General features: G+C 42.7%; 1 protein-coding gene across 1 annotated transcript; it reads right to left on the reverse strand.

The window, feature by feature from the left end:
* Positions 1 to 87: 87 nt before the first annotated feature.
* On the reverse strand, positions 88 to 26,798 carry tspeara (thrombospondin-type laminin G domain and EAR repeats a). Its single transcript, XM_081380040.1, has 12 exons — positions 26,152 to 26,798; positions 12,435 to 12,655; positions 10,880 to 11,106; positions 10,449 to 10,539; positions 10,190 to 10,346; positions 8,347 to 8,478; positions 7,590 to 7,822; positions 5,200 to 5,389; positions 3,982 to 4,214; positions 1,751 to 1,929; positions 1,563 to 1,664; positions 88 to 805 (listed from the first exon to the last, which is right to left on the reverse strand). The coding sequence occupies exons 1-12, from the start codon at positions 26,264 to 26,266 to the stop codon at positions 652 to 654; spliced, it is 2,034 nt and encodes a 677-aa protein (XP_081236166.1). The 5' UTR covers positions 26,267 to 26,798; the 3' UTR covers positions 88 to 651.

Raw genomic sequence — 26,798 nt, forward strand, 5'->3', positions numbered from 1 at the left:
GCCAGTACAAATGTAATTCTATGAACAATACAGTTATCTATAGATCAGTGGTTGTTAAATAAAAAGCCCAATGTAATATACATATTTGAAACTGAGAAACATAAGCATATGTTTTATTGATAAAATAAAATCAATTAATTGTAGTGCAAAGAACAAGAGGTCAAATACAAATATTATACATATAAATAACATTATTTATTACACTATTTTACATGATTGATATAATCTTTAAAACATTGTATGGCACTTTCCACAACTGAGTGTATCCTATTCATGGAAAGTACTGTGTATTGTAAATAGAAGTTACACAGAGTCTAAATGTTCTGCACCCTCATTTCACTTTCTGGATTTGAGGGATGTTCAATGTGCACAAATGTTCATTTCTTGAAACAGAATAGTCTTTGCTGAACCAAAATATCATTTTAAACTGAGGAACACAATTGAGATTCACCACTGAGTTTTTCCCTTGCATCTTGACAGTTTTTTTTTTCTTATGAAGATGAGGTAGTTTTCAGTAAGTATCAAACTCCAGATTCCACCTCCTGCCAGCTTGATTGACTTCTCTGACATTAAAAAGTTTCCCATGAAAGTGTAATAGAAAACTATTCAATTCTATCAAAATATGCAAAAGCTGAACAACTGTTTGTGCCCTCAGTGGATCCTCAGCTTGAAGACTTTGGAAAGAGGTGCTTTGGCACTGGAGTACATCAGGTATGAACCCTCTGCCGAGGTAAAGAACTCCCAGTCACTGCATCCTATAGTTGGTAACCGATGGACAGGGACAAAACCCTCATATCCCTGCCATCTGTCAGAGACAAAAACAACAAAAGTCAAAAAGATTTCTAAAAAAATCTTAATTTATTGCAATAGACTTTATACACTGTTAATAATGGTTCTTAAAAAAGTATGTTTTGCAGCAATGCCACAGAAGAAACTTTTTTCCCCAAAAACCTTTCAGTAAACAGTTCTTAAAATAACTTTAAATAGATTTTTTAAAATCTAAATAACATTTTTTTTTTCAATAGAAAGAACCTTTTGTGGAATGGAAATGTTCCATGGATGTTCCACCCAAAAAGGAAAAATCTATCATCAATTACTCGCCCTCAGGTGACACTGTCATTCACACTTTCCTTCATCTTCGGAACACAAATGAAGATCTTTTTGATGAAATCTAAGAGATTTCTGTCCCTCCATTGACAGTTACACAACTACCACTTTGACTAAAACTAATCCATATGAATCGTGCCGTTTAGTACAAATTTTCTGAGGAGACATGATCACTTTATATGATGAGCAGATTGAATTTAAGACTTTATTCACATTTTACGCTCTCTTTATGAACTTTTTGAAGCGTCAAATTGGTAGTTGCGTAACTGTCAATGGAGGGACAGAAATCTCTTAGATTTCATCAAAAAGATCTTCATTTGATAAGATATTTAACACGGTATACTAGTATCTCTAAACAGTAGCACAACCAACCGCAATGCCAATGTCTGAAGTACTGCAGCATGCATAAATTGATCTTATGACATGTTTATGATGTTTACATTTTAAATAATTACCTGTATATAACACTGTTCAAAGAGTAAGACGATCCGTCATAAGAGTTGGCTACAACTAAAAAGTGCTCATCTCCAAGCGAAAAGAATTCCCAGTCCACCGCACTGCCATACAAGAGGAAATAAAGTCAAAAGATTTGAATTATGATTGACTCTCAACCCCCAAAAATCTTTTATAGGTCAAGCTTTACCTGTATGTTACAATGTCTTGGAACTTGAGGAACATCTTGGTTGTCATATCAAGTTCATATATAGTTGAGTTGATGGTATAGAGGCTTGGTCCTCTCTCACACAGCATGTGTCCATTGGCAACAGCGAGGAAGATTCTGTTTCCAATCTGAAACATTTCCCAGTCTGTAGCCCCAAATGTCTAGAGAAATTAAAGATATATGTTGAAAAAAAAAAAAAGATAGATTGGGCTTGGTAGTAATAATAATAAGGGTGACACTTTACAATGAGGTCCCACCAGGGCACGTTTACATGTTTTTCCATTGTGTTTTTCGGTTATCAATCCCTGTTCACACAGATCGGTGAAAATGATTAAAAACGCTGTATTATGCTGCCAGGCCAGTAGTTGGCGATGTCACTTTGTAAAGAAAAACTACTCATCTATAGACTGAACACATAATAAGCATGCGCATGACATCACTGTTTTCAAAAATGTGTGTTTCTGTAGTTTCCACAGAGACAATAACAGTGTCGTTTTCAAAAATGTGCACTTTGAAACCCGTTTTTTAAAAGTTTTTGTTTTCAGGCCCCAAAAACGCAGTTGTTGTTTAATCGAATGGCCAAAACGCATTAAAAGTTTTCTGTTTTCAGTTGAAAGGGTTTCATGTAAACAGCCCCTATATAATGCATCAACCAACATTAAAGGTATAGCTGAGGATCTTTCCGAATTTTAGATAAAACCCGCCCTCTCCACTTTTTGAAAAGTTTGATTGATTCTCTTGAATGATTGACAATTAGGAGGACCAATAGTATCGGTGATCCACCCGGAAGTAAAAAATCCTCCGCTATTCCTTTAAGGTAAAAGGCTGCCTATTTCTTATATCAAGTCGAGGTTAAACCTCCAAATGAATATAGATGCAGTCATGCAGAAGTATTTCCATAAACTGATGCAAACACTCAACTGTATTCTTCATAAGTTAAAACCATTGTAGTGTCTGTTCCATTTTGGGGAAACACGGTCCTGCTGAATTGACACTGACTGCATCGATAACTTCACAAGATCCATATCACATTTATGACTTCAGTTTTGTTAGATGGTAAGATCTCAAGAATTTAATTATAGTGTAACATCATCTAAACGCTTGATATTAACAAAAAAACTCTTCTTGTTCTTTATTCCCCTGTAAAACACATCTGCACACAGGGAAATTCCCATCTGAAACGGCTGACAACATCACAAGCGGTGAGTCTGCCTCGTTAAGTCTGTTGACATGTACATTGGATCAGTGATTTAGAGCGAATTCAACAGTGATTGAAAATGTTTAACACTTTTTAGTGTTTATAGTTTATAGTTTTTATGTGAAAGCAGCCATTACTTTTTCATCTGACTTCCGATTTCAAATTTTTGGTCATTTTTTTTGTAAAGGGTGTTTTCCGAGATGCTATTTTTCATAGAAAGAAAGTGGATGGTGATTTATTTTACCAAGCTCCAATTGAACTACTTTTATTCATTTTCAAGCTTGGTAGATTTCATAATTTGGAGCTTCGCCATTTACTTCCATTGACTGGAAAAAGAGTAGCTCCAACATTGTGTCTAAGCTCTTCTGTTTGGTTTCATGGAAGAAAGAAAATAATATGGAATTAATAATGACCCGAGACTGAGTAAATGATAAAATTGTTGGGTCAGCTGTTCCTTTAAGTGATATTTATCAGAAATCACCTTACCAATCGCAATACCCATGAACAGACTTTTTATATATCTCATGTTTGCAAAAAAGATTAATGTCTTTTTCCTATGAAAATCATTATATGTTTAGTAAAATAAATTGCAGTGATGAATGAAAGTTTGTGACATCAAGATTTCAAGCAGTAAATCTCTCCGGGGTCTTTTACGACGGTTAAAGCTTTAGTTCCCCTATACTTAAACAACCCCAGCAATACCACAGATGCCCCGAGGAAATTCAGTGAGAACAGGTGTCAGGTAAATGTAAAATAACATGCTGCAGCTGGGAAACACCTACATGAGTCCTTCATTCAACTTTTTTTCATTTGTGTCATGATTTTCCACTTCATTTTTCTTAATGTGCAACTCAGGATAGAAATGTCCCTCATTCACATCAGTGTTTCCACTCAAAAGTAAACCACTTCTAAGTTTCAGAATAATCCAATTGATTTGATCCAAGCCATCAGCAAGTATCGGCCTTACATCCATCACAGACATTTTGAAATCATGCTACATGCTTCCTAAACTCACCCTTATAGTCTGAAAGAGCTGAAAGGCTCCACCAAGCCAGATATAGATTGATGAATCTATTTGGGTGGAGATTCCATCAAATGCATTGGCCACTGCTAGGAAGTGGTAGGGCCCTACAGTGAAAAACTCCCAGTCATATGCTCCTGATGTCGAGATGGTCTGGTTCACCTCAAACGTCTTGGTGCCTGGGTTCCACTTATAAACGACACTGTTAATGTTGTGATTCCCGTTATCTAATAGGGATGACAGGTACATAAAATAGGGGTTTAAGATAAAAGATAAAACTATTCTCACAAATGCAACCTATTTTAAGAGCAGTAACTGTAACAAAATGAAATACTGAAACCATTTACTGAATTGAATGGCATGATGATGGCCATTCATCTTTTCTGGCTTGGGGTGAATTTAGCAGTATTTTAGGACAAAAGTTTGGATTAATTATGCTGCATTTATTTGATAAAAAAAAGAGTAAAACAGTAATAATGTGAAATTTTCTATTTGGATATATTTAAAAATGTACTTTATTCCTTTGATCGTAACGCTGAATTTTCATCATCATTACTCCAGTCTTCAGTGTCACACGATCCTTCAGAAATCATTCTAATATGCTGATTTGCTGCTCAAGAAACATTTCTTCTTATTATCACTGTTGAAAACAGTTGTGCGGCTTCATATTTTTGTGGAAACGGTGATACACTGTAATTCAAAACTTTGATGTAAGTATGATTACAAAAAAGAAAGAAATTAGTGAATACTTTTATTCAGAAAGGATGCCATAATCGATTGAAAATACATTTACAATATTACAAAAGATTTCTATATCAAATAAATATATATCAAATTCTTTTGAACTTTCTATTCATCAAAGATTCCTGAAAAAAAAAAATGTATCACCGTTTTCACAAAATATTCATTTTGATAATGAGCACCAATAATTGAGCATCAAATATTAGAATAATTTCTGAAGGATCATGTGACACTGAGGACTGGAGTAATGATGCCGAAAATGTAGCTTTGCCATCACAGGAATTTATAGAAAGTTATTTTAAATTGTACAATCATTTAATAATATTACTGTTTTTACAGTATTTTGGATCAAATAAAAGCCTTGGTGAGCATAAGAGACTCCAAACTTTTGACTGGTGATGTAGGCCTATGTACAAGTCTATTGATGATAATAATCTCTTGATTCAGCCCCACCACCATTATAGGACCAACCTGTTCGGTGATTGGCCACAGCCAAAAAAGCTTCACTATTAATATGGAAGGCTTCCCAGTCACGAGCGCTGTGCGTCTCCAGGGTCTGATATCTCACAAACTTCAGCCTCTTATTACTCCACCTATAGATCACAGACAGCTCTTGCTTTCCGTCCGCTGGGCCCACGGAGTTCGACACCGCCAAGAACATCTGGCACACATACAACACACACAGTGATAAATGAGCTTGATACAGACAAACAGAGATAAAGTTACACTTATCAGTCAGTCTGTCATTTGGCTATCACGATTCCAGCTCGCTAAATTTAGAACAGTGTGAAGATCAGGTGGTAGATATATACTGTATAATATAGCTTAGTATGAGTCATAATTTCACTCAGGCGAAGAGTTTAGTGATGATTTAACTGATACAAATACAGGCTCCATGATTTACAGTAATGATAATGATAGTTGTAAGGAGCTGCAGGTTTCAACAAAGAAGTTTTATTACTTCCTATTCTTTAGAATTCAAGATCTGTGTGATATAATTAAGACTAAACATCTACACTGCAGACAGACAGATGTGTATAAATGATTCATTCAAGGAAGGGAAAGATCATCAGACAAAATTAATTTCTGTGATTGACTACACTGGTGATTTAAAGTTATTGCGTATGTTTGTAAGGAACACCACATCAAAACACATCTGTCTCCTGAAGTGCAGTGTAAAGTCTGTATCTGTGCATGATTGAGTGGAAAACATTCAGATCACACTTATGATACTGAACGCTGTCTAGTGTATCTCTGAATGAAGCTTCTCACTTCTCACCTGCTCCGCTTAACATTTCACCTCAGGCTTTTTCTGCCTGTAATTCTTTCCTAATGAAATGTCAATCACTGCTCTCTACAGCTGCACTGTACAACCTTTGCCTGTTTATAGGTGCAGTACGCAATTTCTGAGAAACGAATTGTAATGAAAATATGAATTGTCCATTTTGATTTCATGGCGACTTTTAAGATGTGTAAGCTTAATATTCAAATGAATTAGATTAGATTTTAAAATCAAAGTGTCGATTTTTGAAAAAAACTACTTTCATTGACATATGAAGCCTAGCCTTATATGAAGCTAGACATAGCCTAGCATAGCCCAGTTTTGCATGTTGGTTAACCGTACTGTATTTTTAAGGTTTTTCAAATATTTATATTTGATATAAATTATTTACACTGCACATCATTATTATTATTTTTTTAATTCATGTGCACTCGTAATCTTTAATCAAAAACCTTCCCTCCCCCTCCAAAAGACATCTGTCTTGGAGTAAGGTTGGACTAAATATTTCCCAACTGGCATTCAAAACTGCCTCCATTTAGTTAGCAATGCCCAATTTTTACGATCCAATCAATTCCCGAAGGACGAAATCAAGTCCCGCCCAACATTTTCTCTCATTCCAAAAGCCATTTACTTGCTTTACTTACCGTTACTTGCTGCACTTGAAAGTTTTAGCCTTTTACAACATTATTATCGTGTGGGGGGAACGTATTACAACACGTTACAGAAGTAACTAGTTCAAGTTCAAGTAGCTAGTAAAGTAAAGCATTACTTTTAAATTTCTGTGTTACTTTTTCAAATAAGTAACGCAAGTTACTTTGTTTTCCCATTTAGTGACGGACAGCTCTCCTGTCTCCATATTGTGAGAAATCGGGAGTAAGTGCAGAGGCGTTGTGTGCGCTGTGTGAACATGATGCTTCTTGTTTTTCTAGACTGGGAGCATGCATTTACTCATTTCATTCATTTGCACAAAAACAGATTCAGTATTACTCAAAATGAATAAATACAGTAAAAAAAAACAAGCAAACTTAGAATATTACACAAACATGCAAAAATTAAATATGTTAAATAATATAAACATACTTTATGTGTATAATCTCACTTGTCTTTATTAACCAATGTCTTTGCTGCTGACCTTCGATGATCCAAATCAACCAATCTAATAAGCAAAAATGTCTTCTTTTGCATCCTATTCTTCTGCAATTCAGAATGGCAGCACAGCTGAGAGGTTTGTCTCTACTGTACAGGCATGAATTTGTATTTCATTTAGTCTGAGGCTTATTTATTTAACTTTTGGTGTGAAAGGGCCTTTACATTTACTATATATATATATATATATATATATATATATATATATATATATATATATATATATATATATATATATATATATTTGTTATTAAAAAGCAAACAAGCAAGCCCAGCCCAGGTGAGAAAAAGTAATGCAAAAGTAATATAATGCATTACTTTCCATAAAAAGTAACTAACACAATTAGTTACATTTTAGGGAGTAAAGCAATATTGTAATGCATTACTTTTAATGCATTTACTTTCCCCAACAATGATTATTATCTTTTCTCACCTTCCTCCCTATCGTGAATTGCTTCCATGCCTGGGCCTTAAAGGTGCTGATGTTCTGGTAGAGCTGGAATTGGCCATGGGTCCAGCGGTAGATGGCAGAGCCTGGTTTGGTGGCCCGATGAGCCATAGCAGCAAACATCCCAACAGAGGGGATCTGGAAAAGCTCGATGTCCTGAGTCTCTGAGGTGGTGTAGAGGTCCTGGTAGTCATCTACATAGTCTAGTCTGTCTTTATCTGCAAATTGAACAGTGTTAAAAACAATTACTGAGGCACTTCAGCTGGCATAGCAAACAAACAAAAAAAGTGCAAAAAAAAAAAAAAGAACAGTACCAGGGTTTTGGCCATGGTGATCATGATATACCATGGTATTACCTTCTGTTGCCACCTCCAATGCAACAGTACTTTTTCATAAAGGAACTGATCACTTATGCTTATTTTTATGAAGGGTTCTGGAGTTTATATAAATATTGCATTTTAATTGTAAATATGACATGATTTTGTAAATTAAAATGGCAAACTGTGGCTGCTTGATTATTTAAATCATCGCAAAAATGTAAACTGTATTATCGCACAGCTCTATATCGAACATATAAAGTTGGATGTATATTATATCCAACTTTATTCACATTCATACAGCACACTCGGGTAAAGCGGAATATACTATGTAGCATATCTCAACTGCCTGATTTTTTTTATTTTCATAGCAGAATGTAAACTATATTATCGGTCATAAGTTAAAAAACTTTATTTCTTCCTACCTTGCAGCATAGAGTGCCAGTATGCACCATCACACAGGAAGAGGCCCCTTTTAAGAGTGTCAAACCAGAGTTGTCCCTGCTCTGCCGCAGTGCATGCTGGTTTAGACCCCAGAGTCACACGGACCTCCGTCTCTGTACATTGACGTGAGAATGCAAAAGTTCAAGAACACATACTGAACAAATATGCTAAAAGTAATATTTCTTTTTGAATTACATTAAAATATATTGTATTTGATGAAATCTGTGATTACTGGATTTCTACAATACATACGTTTTTGATGTGTTAAAGACACTGGATGACTATTTGTAATGGATCTACTTTATCAAAAGAATATGGATATGAAACAATAAACAAAATCTCCGCTATGTGATCACAGACGTAAAGTGCAAAACAATATGTCTCAGACTGTGAGGTTGTAAAAGTATTAACCAAGGTGTGTAATCAAGATCAAAGTTGCCATTAGCTAATTTAAATTGTCAATACAAATTATATAAACACAGTATTGTTTGTCATGCCCGAGATGTGTGCCAGCGTAAACCCCCTCATCACCAGCACACACTCAATCACTGACAGCTCTCACTGCGAGCGGCATAACCTCTGTTTTCCTTTTCAGAGCGAAACAAGTGTCAGATGTTTAGTTTGGGATGATAACTCAATCTGACCATGGGCGATATGTCATCAGTGCCGTCTTTAGCACCATAGATCTGTTCTTTTCCTCAAAATGTTGTACATGGCTCCAGTCATGATAAAATAATTTGTTTGTAATGGTTCATTGTAACTCTGTGTTAACATTGGCTATATTGATATGATGTTTAACCAGCCTATTTTCCATTAAGCATCTCAGTTTTAACTATATATATACATATATATATATGATAGCGTATATATATATACAGTGCTATGCATAAGTTTAGACACCCATGCTAAAGGTTACTAAAAAGAGGAATAAAAAATCATTTTTTGGAAATTGAACTTAATGCCTTAATTTAAAAAATTAGGAAAAATCCAACCTTTAAGGACACCAATTTTCTTTGTGAATGAATAATGTATCGTAAATAAATAAATGTTCTTCCTTAAAATACAGGGTGCATAAGTCTGGACACCCCTATGTTAAATTCCCATAGAGGCAGACAGATTTTTATTTTTAAAGGCCAGTTACTTCATGGATCCAGGATACTATGCATCCTGATAAAGTTCCCTTGGCCTTTGGAATTAAAATAGCCGCACATCATCACATAGCCTTCACCATACCTAGAGATTGGCATGGAGTACTTTCCATAAGATCATCTCTCAATGCAAATCAAACCAGCTATTAGGCTAACTGAAATAAAACCATGCCAATCTCTAGGTATGGTGAAGGCTATGTGATGATGTGCGGCTATTTTAATTCCAAAGGCCAAGGGAACTTTATCAGGATGCATAGTATCCTGGATCCATGAAGTAACTGGCCTTTAAAAATAAAAATCTGCCTGTCTCTATGGGAATTTATCATAGGGGTGTCCAGACTTATGCACCCTGTATTTTAAGGAAGAACATTTATTTATTTACGATACATTATTTATTCACAAAGAAAATTGGTGTCCTTAAAGGTTGGATTTTTCCACATTTTTTTAATTAAGGCATTAAGTTCAATTTCCAAAAGATGATTTTTTATTCCTCTTTCTAGTCAACTTTAGCATGGGTGTCTAAACTTATGCATAGCACTGTATATGATAGCGACCTTTACAATTGTTTAAAATTGCTCCTTTTGCATGACAGTCATATGGGTTTGGAATTTAAAAAAAAATTAGATTCCTTTTAATTCAACCTTAAAATCATTTGAACTTAAACATTTAGTTTTACCATATGGAGGGAGCAGGACATCATTCATGTGGGAATTTACTGGCAAGTTTGACAGAATTGTAGGGACAGAAAGCTCAACCAGTGACGGTTTGGAGGAGGGGCAAACACGTGACGTCGCGTCCGATCCAGGTACAAGGACAAGCTGGCGCAGTAAACCCTTAAGAAAGAAGACAGATCATCCTCTGACCAACAGGTATGTTTGTCTGTATGCTAATATATTTTACATTTTATGCAAGCAATATGAGAATAGGAAGCTCACAGAAAACAGGCCTCTCCACTTTCTTCGACTTCCAATGTGGAACCTGGAGCCATCGGTGCTGAGATCAGAGGGAAATGGCTGTTTATGGACCCTGGAACCCATCAGTGGAAGTACATTACTCACAGGACTCAACTTTGAACTGCAACAATATGTTTTGTTTCTGAATCTCTTATATTTTATGGCTAGAAAGATCCCACCCCTAGAAATAACAAATGTCAGGCGCTTTAATGTTTTAAATGCCACCCATACACTTAATGTGCAGCTAATTGCTCAAGAATTCATTGCAATAATATGTGCACATTTTGGACAAGAAATCATATTTTAATCGTATAAATTGTCCTAAATTTTACTTTGAGGTCATTTAAATGCTTAAATCTTGTAGTGAATACCTAAAAGGTTAAAGGGTCTATCTACTGCCATTACAGACTCACAGTTCCAGTGGGATGCCGCAGTCCAGGGTGAGGGTGGCATGGTGGCCACTGATAGCTAATACTATGCTGTGCCAGTGGTTGTCCGCCAGGCGGATTCTTTTAAAGCTGAGACGTTCCCTCCCCATTGAGCCCCGATAGATGAGATGGACTTTGTCTTTAGAGAAACGCAGGCCGAGCAGGAGTTGATCGACATCTTCCTTCACCACAGCAAACAAGTACTCATTCTTCTGGAAGACAGAGTGAGTCCAGAGATAAAGTAAGGACAGTCAGGTTTAGGTTGTCATTCATTTGGGGCAATTTTATATCATAACCATTACTTACCTTCTTTCTGACCCTTGTAGTTTTTTTTATGGGTTTTTTGGTTAAATGCCTGAAATAAGGTCTGTGGTTGGTACAAGTGTAAGATATTTTCACGTTTTATTCTACAACGTGTGAAGCTTTCACTTGTCCTGAAAAAAAGCAGTTGCTAAAAAGTGGCTAAGGGTACGTTTACACAACAACGATGTACTAAAAACAGAAAAGTTTTCCTTTGTGTTTTTCGTGTATAGACAACAACGTTATCAAAATGAACCCCTTTAACGCGGATCAGTGAAAAGGATTAAAAACGCTGTATTCTGCTGCCAGGCCAGTAGTTGGCGATGTCACTTTGTAAAGAAACACTACGCGCCTATAGACACAACGCATAATACGCATTTGCATAATGTTTCCGCTTTCACAAATTTACATTTTTGTAGTTTACACAGAGACAATAAAGGTATCGTTTTCAAAAACTTGCACTTTGAAACCCATTTTCAAAAGTTCAGGTCCCCAATACGATGTTGTCGTGTATATGAACGGTCAAAACACATAAAACGTTTTCAGCTTAGTTGAAAACAGTATCGTGAAACGGCTCCTCAATGGGACTATAGAGGTTGTCGGGGACATTAAACATTATCACGGTGAACAGGAAAACTCATCACTAGTCCGCTTTTACTGACTCGTTGTGTTTATAAGCGCTATATATATAAAAATGAAAATAAAACTAGTCTAACTCAAACCATCATGGTAAATGTTTTTTAAATAAAGGCTGAAATAGTTGTCGAAAGCTTAATGGTGGTGACATTGAAGTCATGCGACCGTGGTGTAGTCAGTTTGTAGCCTATGTTTAGCTTTTTACTTCTGGCTATTGTATTTAGGCTTCAAAAGTCATACAATTTTGGTTAATTTATGAAGATTATCATGATGAACAAAACTTGTAAGAATCATAACTTTTTTGGTCACAGAGCTTATTTTCTGCAATATTCCATAGGCCAGTGGAAAAATCCTACTGTTTTTTTGTTGAGGGAACCAGAGTGATGCTAACTTCGGGGTTGGCCTATAATGTGTCAAAAAATTGATTCCTAGTGAAATAACCCCAATATAATACACCAGAGTTTAACCCTGCTTGAACTAAAATTGCTATTCTCAAAGAGGAAATTAGCCATTTCTGAGACTTTCTATTATGATTAAGCTGGGCATGAGCATTTCTGGACACAAGCAGTTCTGGCATTAAATGTCTATGTCAGTATAAGCTTACCTTCATTCTGGTTTGAGGCACTTTCAGAGTGGCCACTATGGAGAATTCTGCAGGGAAGTGAGCGCAGTTAATAAAGAGCTGAGAAGATGGAAAGGTGAGTGCCTGCGTAGGTTTGAAGAGCTGGACTCCACGAGCACCTCCCTCCTGCACCATACGGACCCCAGCCAGTGCCTCGCCGTTATGAGGCACCACCCGAGACAGCAGGTCCACTGGATGGAGATCTGTAGACGAAGAGGACAAAGATTAAAGACAGAAGTTGAGGTAACAAGTAGAAACAAGTTTTGGTTGCATGGTCAAGTTAGCCCCTGCTAACTTGTAACTACACCCTGTGGGATCATTCAATAGGCAACATTATTTATTTATAGGGACCTTAAAGGTGACCTATTATGCCATTTTACAAAGTCTTAATTGTGTTTATGGGCTCTACTAGAATAGGTTTTCATGCTTGAATGTTAAAAAAATGTTACACTGTTGTAGCGCTTCTCTTCCCAGTCTGTCAGTAACGCTCTCTTTAGTTCCTGTATCTATGAAGCCCCTCCTTTCAAAAAGCACAATGTGCTCTGATTGGTCAGCTGGAACAATGTGTTGTTGTCACAGGTCGGGGTGGGCCAAGCCAGACTGCACCCACCCCTGGAGACCGGGCACCGCCTCGAGGAGCGTGTCAAGGGACCAGACAAAGACAGAGGATAAAGGAATAACAATTTCTTTATTGAGTAAAAACAGGTAAATTTGAAAAGTCCTAATTAAAATCTCTTCTTTCTCCAGAAGCAATTCGATGGGCCCCCTGGACCGGGGCGGGATGGACGTTCGTGGACACCCTGCGGCTCGTCGGGGAGGAATCAGAGGAGGACGCACACCACTAAGGTAAGCCGCTGGGTAAGTACCCTTTACAAGGCTCTCAAGGAAGTCTTGGCTACACGGACCCCATTCGGACTGGAACCAGGTAGGTATTCGCAGTGAGGATGGAACGAACGCCGGAGGCTGCCCAGAGGTAGGTATCCAGAGGACGGGGATCCTCGGCTCAGACGGGTCACAAGGACGCAGGTGGCGAGCGGGCCGGGCCAGGAGGAGACCATGAACAGCAGAACAACACTTTAATCGAGACACGTGCCGTAGTTACTCTCCTTCCTTCTGAACAGTAGCGATGCTTTGCAGCACGGGCACAGAGGGCCACCCGGCAAGAGAACACTTCACTTTGGCTGTGCCCTGCAACGATACGACAGGGTTCAATGGTTCAACAAGATGCGACGTTCAACAGTGATACCTTCTCTCCTTCTGAACAGACGGAGGCTTCCAGTGGGGACAGGTGGGGACCACCAGGCGGAGAGGATGCTTTGAGGGAGACACTCCACTTGACTGCACACTGTAACCAGATAACAGGATTTAACTTCCCAACAGCATATGGAATGTTCAATTGAAATACCTTCTCTCTTCTGAACAGGGTGGAGGCTTTCACTAGGGCATGCGGGGACCACCAAGCGGAGGGGACACTTGAGCGGGACACTCCACTTCGGCTGTGCACTGTAACCAGGTAACAGGGTTTAACCATTCAACAGCGTATCAAACGTTCATTTCAAATACCTTTTCCTTTTCCGAACAGGGCAGCGACTTTCGATAAGGACGTGTGGAGACCACCAGACAGGAAGGATGCTTTAAGCAAGATGCTCCAATTCAGCGATGCGCTGTAACAATGCAACGTGGGTTTGACCATTCAGCAGTAATGAAACATTCAGCTGTAATACCTTCTCTCGTTCCCACCAGACAGAGGCTTTCGATAAGGACGTGTGGAGACCACCAGACAGGAAGGATGCTTTAAGCAAGATGCTCCAATTCAGCGATGCGCTGTAACAATGCGACGTGGGTTTGACCATTCAGCAGTAATGGAACATTCAACGGCAATACCTTCTCTCGTTCGAACCAGGGCAGTGGCTGTTGATAGGGACGTGTGGTGACCACCAGACAGGAAGGATGCTCAAGCAAGACGCTCCAGTTCAGCTGTCCGCTGCAACAATGTAACAGGAATCAATGGATCAACAGCATTAACAGAGCGAGGCTGTCTCGAATGGTAAGTTGGGCGCTTACTGTGACAAACCCTGTTCAGGAACAGCGGGTGAAAGACTATAGAGGAGAGTGCACAGCAGACTATTAATACTTCTCCACACGATAAACTTCGCTCCATAACACAAACCGTGTGAATCGTCACTTCAGGCACTGCATTCCACTCGCACACCGTGCATTCGAGCCAGCACTCACCCACCGGTCTTTCTCCCACCAGATCGACTCTCGTCTCTCACACGAGCTCCACTTCTCCCAGAGACAGTCAACGGATGTAGTAATCGTCACATTCAGTGCAGGGAGAACAAAGGTTGGAGACAGATCATTAATTCACTCGGTGTAATACTTCCCTCGTGCCACACGCTTTCCAGACTCTCCACACCACTTCAGTGTCAGTGCATATAAACAACGGATCAAATACTCATCACTTTGCGTCTTTCCCACTGTTGACGATATCCCCTGGACAACTTCACTCTCTCATTTCCATTTCCCGGCTTCAATCTTCACCCTGCTTCACAGCCCAGCCTCAATATAAACAGCCCGCCGACAAACACAGTATCTCACGGGAGGAGAACCACAGTCACGGGAGAGAAAGAACCACACTCACGGGAGGAGAACCACACGACAGTCTGTTTCCTCTCTTGTTTTAAAGCCCCATCTTAATGCGCGTTCCTCTCACAACACTCTCTGTAATTCTCCTCACCTGCTGTCAATCAGGCAATTGGCCTCGCTGCCATGGCAACAGATTTCGCGGTGTGATGAGACGACCATCCACAAGAGGTCTCCAAATAATACTGCCTTCACGAGGATTTTACTCTCTCTCCTTATCTGGCTTTTGTCACACCGTGACATACCCCCCTGCCAAACCGTTCTAGTCCCTAGAACGGGATCCGGACACCCAATCTCCATAACTGGATGGGGGTTGTCCCCGGTTCTCCCTTTGGGACCGTCTTGGCGGGGAGTTCGGTTCCTCTGGCCTTGGCCCTATCCCCACTCTCTGAGGGACCACAGCCCATCCCACCACGGGAGGCATCCACACTGGTTCAGCAGGCGGTCTCTCTACAGCTGGTTTGGGGTAATTTGGACAAGGGCGCATCAGATTGCGGTGGAGCACCCGCTCTGGCCCTGCTCTCCCTTCGGGACGAATGGCATACACGGGCTGATCGAGGCGCGGCTGTCGTTGGATCACATACGGCTGGGGCTCCCACCGATCACTGAGCTTACCCTTTCCCTGTCGTCGGTTGTCTCGAACTAGAACTCTCTCTCCAGGCAGTAATGGTGCACTTCGTGCCGTACGGTCATACAACCTCTTATTCTTGGCTGCAGCTTGGTTAATTCGGTCTGAGACCCGTTCATAGGCCAGTTGAAGGCGTTGATGGTGTCTGGTCACCCACCCCGTTACACTGCCTCCTTCTTCAGCCGCCGCAGTCCCCAGCAATAGGTCCACTGGCAGCCTCACATGCCTTCCGAACATCAGGTAAGTTGGTGCGTAGCCGGTCGTACTATGAATGCTATTATTGTATGCATGTACCATCGCCGGGAGATTGTCCACCCAATGTCCCTGTTGGTCACCTTCCAAGGTCCCCAAAAGACCAATCAGCGTCTGGTTAAACCTCTCACACCCTCCGTTCCCCTGAGGATGATAGGGCGTCGTATGAGTCTTCTTACATCCATACAATTGACACAACTCATGGACTACCCTGGATTCGAAATTGGGTCCTTGATCCGAATGGAACACCTCAGGGCACCCGAAGGGCTGGATGACATACCTCCACAAGGCATTAGCGGTAGTGATAGCAGTCTGATCCAGAGTTGGGATGGCCCAGGCATACTTAGTGAATAGATCTGTGATCACTAGGATGTTTTGGATACGGTCAACCGGCCTACCCAACGTCAGATAATCCATAGCGATGATATGCATCGGTGCTTTGGCTCGAATGGGGACCATTGGAGCTCGCGGCTCTTTCCTGGCTTTAAACAGGGTGCAGCACGGACAGCCCCGCAGGTAGGCCCTCGTAGTCCCCTCCATCCCAGGCCAGTAGAAGTGGCGACGCAAAAGTGCCGCTGTCCTCTCCTGCCCCTGATGACCAAGCTTGGTGTGGTAAGCCTCCAGCAGGGCGTGACACCTCTTCTCGGGAACCACTACCTGACAGACCGGGTCACCCGAGTGTGAGTCCTGAATGGACCGACAAATCACCCCCTCCTTCAGATGGAGCCTCTCCTTCTGGCCCAACAAGCCTCTCACGATTCGATTTTGCGCCCGGCGTTCCGCACCCTCCGGCCAACTACCCCGCTCCAACCAGGCCCGAACCATCAACATGTCCTCGTCTTCGCCCTGCCACATCCTCCAACGCTGTGGATCCCATCCCCAACTTGCAGGCGGCTCCTCCGGTGGCTGCCCCGGTGCCTCCACAATGCCCACCATCATTCCCTCATCACGGTCTGCCTCCAGCATGGGTCTCGGACCTTCCGACCCTCCTTCAGGCCACCTAGACAGCACGTCTAAGTTGGTATGTTCCCTTCCTGGCCGGTACTGAAGCTGATAATCAAAGTTGGCCAATTGAGCCACCCACCTCTGTTCTACCGCCCCCAGCTTGGCGGTTTGCAGGTGTACCAGCGGATTGTTATCGGTCACCACGGTTACCTTTGCTCCCCATAGGTAGTCCTTGAACTTCTCACTGAGCGCCCACTTCATGGCCAGTAACTCGAGCTTGAAGGAACTATAGTTGGCATCGTTTCTCTCCGCAGGGTGTAAACTCCGACTAGCATAAGCGATGACTCTCTCTTCCTCCTGTTGTTTCTGGGCCAAGACAGCCCCCAAGCCCAGATGGCTAGCGTCCGTGTAAAGAATGAAGGGCTGTGTGAAATCGGCATATGCCAGAATGGGTGCTTGTAACAACTCTTGCTTGAGCTTCTGAAAAGCAACCTCACATGCCTGGTCCCACTCCACCGCTGGGGACCCTTGGCCCCGGACATGCCCTGTTCCACCCAGCAACTGGTTCATGGGTTTGGCGATCTTGGAGAAATCCTTGATGAACCTCCGGTAGTACCCCACGAAGCCGAGGAAGGATCGAACCTGGCGCACAGTCTTTGGGGCCGCCCACCCCTGTACGGCCGACACTTTCTCTGGGTCCACAGCGATTCCTGCCGCACTCACAACATGGCCCAGGAACTTGACCTCCTTCCGGAAGAGCTGGCATTTATCCGGTTGGAGCTTCAGCCCGTACTTCTCCAGAGAACGGAACACCTGCTCCAGGTGCTGAAGATGCGACTCAAAATCGGGGGAATAGATAATCACGTCATCCAGGTACACCAGGGTGGTATCCATCAGCTGGCTCCCCAAACAGCGCTGCATGAGTCGCTGGAACGTGGCAGGGGCGTTGCAGAGGCCGAAGGGCATCCGGTCCCACTCATATAACCCAAAGGGGGTCGTGAAGGCCGTCTTCTCCCGGTCCCGCTCGTCCACCTGCACCTGCCAGTAGCCGCTCGCCAAGTCCAGTGTGGAATACCAGGCCGCCCGTGTGAGGCTAGTAAGGGAATCCTCGACTCGAGGCAATGGGAAAGCATCCCGCTTTGTCACTAGGTTCAACTTCCGATAATCCACACAGAATCTCCATGCGCCTGTCTTCTTCCTCACCAGTACGATCGGGGCCGCCCAGGGGCTACTGCTCTCGCGGATGATCCCTTTATCCAGCATCCCTCGCAGAAGGGCACGAACCTCAGAATATAATGTCGGAGGTACCGGTCGGTAGCGCTCCCTACTAGGCGTTGTTTCTCCAGCGGGAATTTGATGTTTCACGATGTTAGTACATCCGTAGTCTTCGTCGTGGGTAGAGAACAACTGTGGCCATTTTGAGAGAAAAGCCTTGAGCCGTCTTGTCTGATCCTCCTCCAGCCCTTCTCCCCGTAGGGACTCACCTCCAAGGTGGGCTGGCAGTCCTTCTCCGGCCCCTCTGCTGCGCATTCCCGTCTGCGCCAGAGCAACTTCCACTATGGTTGGGCCTACTTGGCTAAACTTAACTTCTCCTGGCTCTTGCACTTGCTGCGGCTTCACCGAGATGACTCGGGCTAGACACTGATGACGGTACAGTTGGATGGGAAAAGGATTCGTGTTCCGAACTCTCACCCTAATTCGACCTCTTTGGGCGGATGCCAGTCCTCTGGCCACCTCCACCTTAGGACCTTCGTTGTGAGGTTCCACCAGCACCCACTCCTCCGGGTGGTAAAGTCTAGGGGGCACCCTGACCCAGACCATCGCCTCGCTTCGAGCCGGGACAGACAAAGCATAACGGCAAGCCACTCTCCCAGTGCTCTCCCGGTCCTCCTGTTGCTCAGCCAGACAAACTCGGCGACAGTCCGCCCGTATACGCTCCCATTCTCTGCCCTCAGGTGTCACAGTTGCTCGGGCCGGCCCACTCTGGAACAACTCTTCCCAGCAGTCGGAGATAACATTCATGCCCAGTAGGGCGCGATGAGACCCCAGACACACGTCACGAACCACCACCACTCCTTTCTGGGGTACAACCATACCATGGATCTCCAGGTCCGTCATTACATAGCCCACATACGGGATATCGAGTCCATTGGCCCCTCGCAGAGTTAGCCAAGGGGCCTCAGTCGTCGGCCGACCCTGGGTGCCGAATAATTCCTGAACCAGGCTCTCCGCGAACAGAGTGACTTGCGACCCCGTGTCCAACAAACACTGCACCTTCTTGCTGTTGACTCGGATCGTAATAACCGGACAGCGGCCCACCAGGCGTTCTTTGGACAATCCAGGAAAAGAAGGGTCTGAAAAGGGGGTCCCGACCACTTGACCCACAGTGGCCGGAGACTCTAAAAACCCCCTTGTGAAGCGCGTCTGGAAGGGCACTGGCGGATGTAATGTCCAGCTTCTCCACAACCGTTACAGATAGGACGCCCTTGTTCATCCCACTGGAATCGGGTACCCATAGATCGGGCGAAACGACGCTCTGGAGGGCGACTCCCGTCGAAGGAAGTGACTGGAGGCGTTCTCGGCGGAGTTCTTCAACAACAGATTTGGACAGATCAGACATTTGTTCACGAACATCCCTTTTCAATTTTTCCCGGAGGGCATGCTTCCAATCGGAGGTGGCTGGGGCCGAAGGCCCACTAACAGCATTCGCCACCAGACAGCTGGGAGGATCCACACCTTCGGTGTGATCACGCTCAAGGGCTAGAGCTTCTCGCCGCAGTTCTTCAAACGTGAGGTCAGGATTTCGTCTCAACTGCACCCGCAGACTCTGACGTACTGGGCCCTCCCGTAATCCTAGCAGAAACTGATCTCGCAGTAGGGTCTCCTCGTCGCCCAGGCCATGGTCCTGTCTTCCCCTTAGCCTGGTAAACTGTTCCCTCAGTTGCAATGCGAATGGCCGAACAGTTTGTCGAGGCCCTTGCCTACAATTGAAGAATTGGGTTCTCAGGACAGCTACCGGGGTGGTGTCTCCATATTGTACCGTGAGGAAATCAAAGATGGCTCGGACTGTGGTGCGGGTTGCTTCCGGTGCTGCCTGTACTTCTCTTCTTGCTTCTCCCTCTAGTGAATTTAATACGAACTGTACCTTCTGCAGGGCATTCAGCCCTTGGAGCCCCGCCAGGTATTCCACCTGGGCCTTCCATGCTGACAGGCTTAATTCTGACCCCGGACCTCCATACTTCTGGGCCCACGGGGCCCCCATAAAGAAGGGCATAACCGGCTGTCTGGCCTCTGGCTCTTCTTCCTCTGCCATGTAGGACCTTGATCGCTCCACTCGAGACGGTAACCCTGCCGACTACGCCAAAGTTCTGTCACAGGTCGGGGTGGGCCAAGCCAGACTGCACCCACCCCTGGAGACCGGGCACCGCCTCGAGGAGCGTGTCAAGGGACCAGACAAAGACAGAGGATAAAGGAATAACAATTTCTTTATTGAGTAAAAACAGGTAAATTTGAAAAGTCCTAATTAAAATCTCTTCTTTCTCCAGAAGCAATTCGATGGGCCCCCTGGACCGGGGCGGGATGGACGTTCGTGGACACCCTGCGGCTCGTCGGGGAGGAATCAGAGGAGGACGCACACCACTCAGGTAAGCCGCTGGGTAAGTACCCTTTACAAGGCTCTCAAGGAAGTCTTGGCTACACGGACCCCATTCGGACTGGAACCAGGTAGGTATTCGCAGTGAGGATGGAACGAACGCCGGAGGCTGCCCAGAGGTAGGTATCCAGAGGACGGGGATCCTCGGCTCAGACGGGTCACAAGGACGCAGGTGGCGAGCGGGCCGGGCCAGGAGGAGACCATGAACAGCAGAACAACACTTTAATCGAGACACGTGCCGTAGTTACTCTCCTTCCTTCTGAACAGTAGCAATGCTTTGCAGCACGGGCACAGAGGGCCACCCGGCAAGAGAACACTTCACTTTGGCTGTGCCCTGCAACGATACGACAGGGTTCAATGGTTCAACAAGATGCGACGTTCAACAGTGATACCTTCTCTCCTTCTGAACAGACGGAGGCTTCCAGTGGGGACAGGTGGGGACCACCAGGCGGAGAGGATGCTTTGAGGGAGACACTCCATTTGACTGCACACTGTAACCAGGTAACAGGATTTAACTTCCCAACAGCATATGGAATGTTCAATTGAAATACCTTCTCTCTTCTGAACAGGGCAGAGGCTTTCACTAGGGCATGCGGGGACCACCAAGCGGAGGGGACACTTGAGCGGGACACTCCACTTCGGCTGTGCACTGTAACCAGGTAACAGGGTTTAACCATTCAACAGCGTATCAAACGTTCATTTCAAATACCTTTTCCTTTTCCGAACAGGGCAGCGACTTTCGATAAGGACGTGTGGAGACCACCAGACAGGAAGGATGCTTTAAGCAAGATGCTCCAATTCAGCGATGCGCTGTAACAATGCAACGTGGGTTTGACCATTCAGCAGTAATGAAACATTCAGCTGTAATACCTTCTCTCGTTCCCACCAGACAGCGGCTTTCGATAAGGACGTGTGGAGACCACCAGACAGGAAGGATGCTTTAAGCAAGATGCTCCAATTCAGCGATGCGCTGTAACAATGCGACGTGGGTTTGACCATTCAGCAGTAATGGAACATTCAACGGCAATACCTTCTCTCGTTCGAACCAGGGCAGTGGCTGTTGATAGGGACGTGTGGTGACCACCAGACAGGAAGGATGCTCAAGCAAGACGCTCCAGTTCAGCTGTCCGCTGCAACAATGTAACAGGAATCAATGGATCAACAGCATTAACAGAGCGAGGCTGTCTCGAATGGTAAGTTGGGCGCTTACTGTGACAAACCCTGTTCAGGAACAGCGGGTGAAAGACTATAGAGGAGAGTGCACAGCAGACTATTAATACTTCTCCACACGATAAACTTCACTCCATAACACAAACCGTGTGAATCGTCACTTCAGGCACTGCATTCCACTCGCACACCGTGCATTCGAGCCAGCACTCACCCACCGGTCTTTCTCCCACCAGATCGACTCTCGTCTCTCACACGAGCTCCACTTCTCCCAGAGACAGTCAACGGATGTAGTAATCGTCACATTCAGTGCAGGGAGAACAAAGGTTGGAGACAGATCATTAATTCACTTGGTGTAATACTTCCCTCGTGCCACACGCTTTCCAGACTCTCCACACCACTTCAGTGTCAGTGCATATAAACAACGGATCAAATACTCATCACTTTGCGTCTTTCCCACTGTTGACGATATCCCCTGGATTTTCATTGACAACTTCACTCTCTCATTTCCATTTCTCGGCTTCAATCTTCACCCTGCTTCACAGCCCAGCCTCAATATAAACAGCCCGCCGACAAACACAGTATCTCACGGGAGGAGAACCACACTCACGGGAGAGAAAGAACCACACTCACGGGAGGAGAACCACACGACAGTCTGTTTCCTCTCTTGTTTTAAAGCCCCATCTTAATGCGCGTTCCTCTCACAACACTCTCTGTAATTCTCCTCACCTGCTGTCAATCAGGCAATTGGCCTCGCTGCCATGGCAACAGATTTCGCGGTGTGATGAGACGACCATCCACAAGAGGTCTCCAAATAATACTGCCTTCACGAGGATTTTACTCTCTCTCCTTATCTGGCTTTTGTCACACCGTGACATTGTGATTGGTCAACAGCTTCAAGCGTGATTCAGTAAACTCACGCCCCTTACCTAACGGCGAGTTACAGCACACTAATAACGCAACTCAGCCAGGCCTTGTTCCCTTTTTTGTGTATACCTTGGGTGGGAATAATTTAAATGAGGAATATTGTAATGTGTACATTCCCAGAAGAAACCTGAAGACATTTCAGGGAGTTTGGAAACAGTGCTCACTGATATAGAGAATAACTCCCTTTGGTGTGGACATGGAGTGGAGTATGCTTTGTAACTTGCTGGTTGCTAGTCAAGGGTTTGGGTGTGTTCTTGTGATGCCATTCAGAAATGTCGGGACGTAATTTTTCCTGTGGTGGTAATTATGACTGATCTTCCAGGTGATTGGTACAAAAACTTCTACAGTATGGCCAGAACTGAGCTCCATGAGTGAAGATGGAGCAAGCAGGTTGCATACTTCCAATGTTGTTCACACCAGCCAAATAACTGTCATTGAGAATGGGAATGCAAATGGATAGATTTCTAATGGATAGGGAATGCTACCTTCTATTATGTTTGATAATCAATAAGTGTCCGAAATTGTTCATTTTGACCAGTTGTATCATTAAAAACCAGGAAACAAATATCTTTTTGTGAAATGGCATGTTTGAAAAGTGTACTTGTGCCTTGTGCTATATATTATACTTTAAAGTCGGCACGAATACTAGGTTGTGACAGTCTTTTCTTTCCTGTTGTGATGTACTGTATGTCTGAGTGAAAAGGCTTATCATACAAGAAAAAATGTAGGACGGGACTTGATTTTGTCCATGCATGGGGAATTGATTGGATGGTTGTGGTTTGCTATCACTGTGATCTCATGTGACAGGATAAGAATAAGAATTGTTCATTTTGGCCTTGTTCAGGCAATTAAGATGCGTTTTGGTCAATCGGATCACAAGTGGGCGATGCTAAATATAGTTGTAAACAGGGTCTAAAACGTTTTGAGCTTGTCCACTTTCATCCACTTCCAGAGGTAGTCGAAAACGCATTCAACTGGATTGCTTTTGTGGTGCAAACACTCATGTGGACGAATGAGTTTGAACAGCCACAAAAGACAGTCTACTAGCCTACAGACCTAACGCATAAACATTATGGGAAGTGCGCTAGTCAGGCGAGATTTAAACTTTGTTGGCTGAAGACCCAAGTTTGCTTTGAAGAGGAAAAACGTACCAAGCACAATATTCTCTCACTAATCCTGATTTCTAACACACACTCACTGCATTTTTCCTGGTCTTTGGACTGTAGCAGTCTTTTGGAGCAGAAACAAAAGCTAAAGTTCTACATATGTTTTCCCGTCATCTCCGGGGGCATTCATATGTAAATTACGCAAGCTGATTTTGTCCATTAGATCGAAAGATCTGAAAAAATCCATACATTTACACTGTACATACACAATATACATGTGTATGTTATACATACACCCTCCCCTTGAAGAAATCAGGACAGAAGTGATTGAAGATGGACAATAAAGATGGATTGAAACACCAGGTGTAAATGGGAATGTGTCTCCCTTGTCTACTTGTTGACCAAAACAAATCTTAATACCAGGAGTAAACAGGGCCTTTGATTTTGTGACTTTAAATAACATTTTGTTTAATACATTGCTATTTAATGCAATGTAGCTTGAGAATCTAAATACTTGGTGGCCTATGCATTTTTGCATGTGCGGATGGGAATAGCTCTTGATATAGTTCATTAACTAAAGTATGCAAATTGCCTTCCATGCAAAATATACAGAGGTAGGGCAGACAGAATATTATACCAGCTCTCCCTGATGGTTGATACAATACCCTGAACTTTGATTTACTGTCATTCATACATGGTTTAAAAAACTTTTAAATAGGGCTCAAGTAATGTTTTTATTAGCAGCCCAAGTCTACGACTTCATATGCCCTTTCTTTCCTCAATAGTATACATAGTCTTAATCTAAATATGCAAAGTGACATGAGCATATGCATTTAATTACAGCATACATGAACTTGCAACTGATACTCTTGGATACTGCATGCTTCTTACTCAGTTTTCAAACTACAAGTAAATGTTTAGGAGGGCAGCCGATGCACAGAAATGATACGCTTCAAATGAAGATACACACTAATGACAAAGAGATGTTATAGATGTTCAGTGACAGAACTGCAATTCCCTAAACATTCCCAGCATTCTTTGGTTCATCCACATTATTGTGGTATTTACAGCTTCTATTGTAATAACAGTCCTTTAGCTGAGCTCATTGCCCTAATTATGGACCATTTAGATGGTGTGCTCTTGACATACAAAAGCAATATTTTAAAATACCACTTAAGGAATTTACTTTGGTAACTTTCTAGTAAACTCTTTAGCATTTTTCATTTTCTCATTTCTTTTGCATTGGTATCTAATGTAATTGCCTCCGTGGTATGAAAATTGGGGAATTTAAGCCCGAGGGATGTCGCCGGGATTGGGAAGAGTTTACATTTTTCCATTGTAGAGACCAAGCTGGCAACAACATGGCAACATCCCCAGCCTTGTGAATGCATTTGTGTGGCTGTGTGTTATGTCTTCACATTTATTTCTTCTATTAAGTGACATTGTGGTGGTCAGCATGACACATGACCATGTTTTTCAGTGTTCAGCAGTGTCATTTTCAAGTTTGTCAGTGAAAACATGCTTGAGATGCAAAATGAGACATTGCAACACAATGGGAATTCCTAATTATTTTACGTTTTGGCGAATTGGTGGCTAATTTGGACTCGCAGTCGTACATTTTTGTATGATCTGCTTTCATCGGCAGGGTTGAGGTTAGGGGAGGACCTTTATGCTTACTTTAGTCTAAAAATTATTCTTTTTTTTGTACAATTCAAATTCATACAAAATTGCCACCTCGTGAAAAATTTTACATTTTCCTGTGAGATTGGGTTGGACGTGATGTGTGAGAAAAATCTGGCTTTTTGCATGTCATTTCCAATCAAGTTGTAATTTCGTAATTATAGGAAAAGTGTAAATAGGAATATTATGTAATTGGATGTAATTAAATAAATAACATTCAAGCTGTGAAGTTAATCAAAGCAAGGGCAAAGGAGTATGACATTTTTATTTAAAAATAAATCATTCCCATCATTGTTTTCACCACAAATATGCTAAAATTATATGAATGGCATTTGTTGGTTCAGACACATAAAAAATGGCAATAAGGACAGAATTCTTCTATGACGACACACACACACACACACACACACACACACACATATATATAAATACCCACATATATATAAGATTTTATATATATATAAACAAAAATACCCATAGTTATACACAGAATAAACATTCAGGACTGTTCAGTCTCATTCAAGACCTTTACAATCTGGACCTGATCTAATCTGAAGAATTTTATTACAGAGGAAGACACTTTCATCTTGGTGCCTGCTGATAAACAGCTTGTAGCACGAGGACTCAAAGACTAGTTCATTATAAATAAACATTATTTAACTAGTGCATTGAAACAATTTACAGCATGAATCTCACCTGTACAGGGTTTCCATGGCACGACGGTCACACTTTCTGTCAGTGGTAGAAGCAGCAGACACCACTGCAGTGCAAGTAGCCGTAATGAAGGCACCAAGTTGTGCTGTCCTTCCATTAGATTGTTGATTTGCTGATAAAAATGTTCTTACAAACTTGATTGGCCAAAAAAAAAAAAAATGTCCAAATATGAACTTCAGGATGGTCCAAAGTTATCCGCTGGTCAAGATGCCTTTAGGTCCTGTATTCTTTGTTCCCTGAACTGTCCAGAATGGAGTCTGTCCCTCATTGTATAATGTTGATTAAAGAATCAGCTCAACACCAGTGAACATGAGCTACTTAATAAAGTTATTTTAAAAATTCACTATGTACAAAGAGCAAACACTGGGTATAATTTCTCGATACACACTAAGTTAAAATACACGTTCTTCCCAAGAAAGTCCTTCCTCATCCACTTAAATGCTAATCATTAACAAGCAGTTTAAAAGTCAAAAATATTTCTGAAAGTTGTAATCAAAGTCCTGAAAATCCACAAGCTTCTCTTGTTCCCCGTTGCTCAGGTGCGTAGAGGCGATCAGAAAGCAGCTAATTCACCTGTCACCTGCAGGGTCAGATGAGCATGTGAACAGATCTGAATTACAACTGAGAGC

This window comes from Scardinius erythrophthalmus (assembly GCF_964197995.2).
Source record: "Scardinius erythrophthalmus genome assembly, chromosome: 12".
NCBI lineage: Eukaryota > Metazoa > Chordata > Actinopteri > Cypriniformes > Leuciscidae > Scardinius > Scardinius erythrophthalmus.

Bases quoted from the DNA above. Each gene is read 5' to 3' on its own strand.
- tspeara (XM_081380040.1), bottom strand. From the start codon at position 26,266: ATGGAAGGACAGCACAACTTGGTGCCTTCATTACGGCTACTTGCACTG. The intron at 11,107-12,434 runs GTAAGCTTATAC...TCTGTCTTCCAG, and splicing joins TGCCTCAAACCAGAATGAAG to AAGAATGAGTACTTGTTTGC. The intron at 8,479-10,189 runs GTAAAACTAAAT...GTCAATGTACAG, and splicing joins TGTCCTGCTCCCTCCATATG to AGACGGAGGTCCGTGTGACT.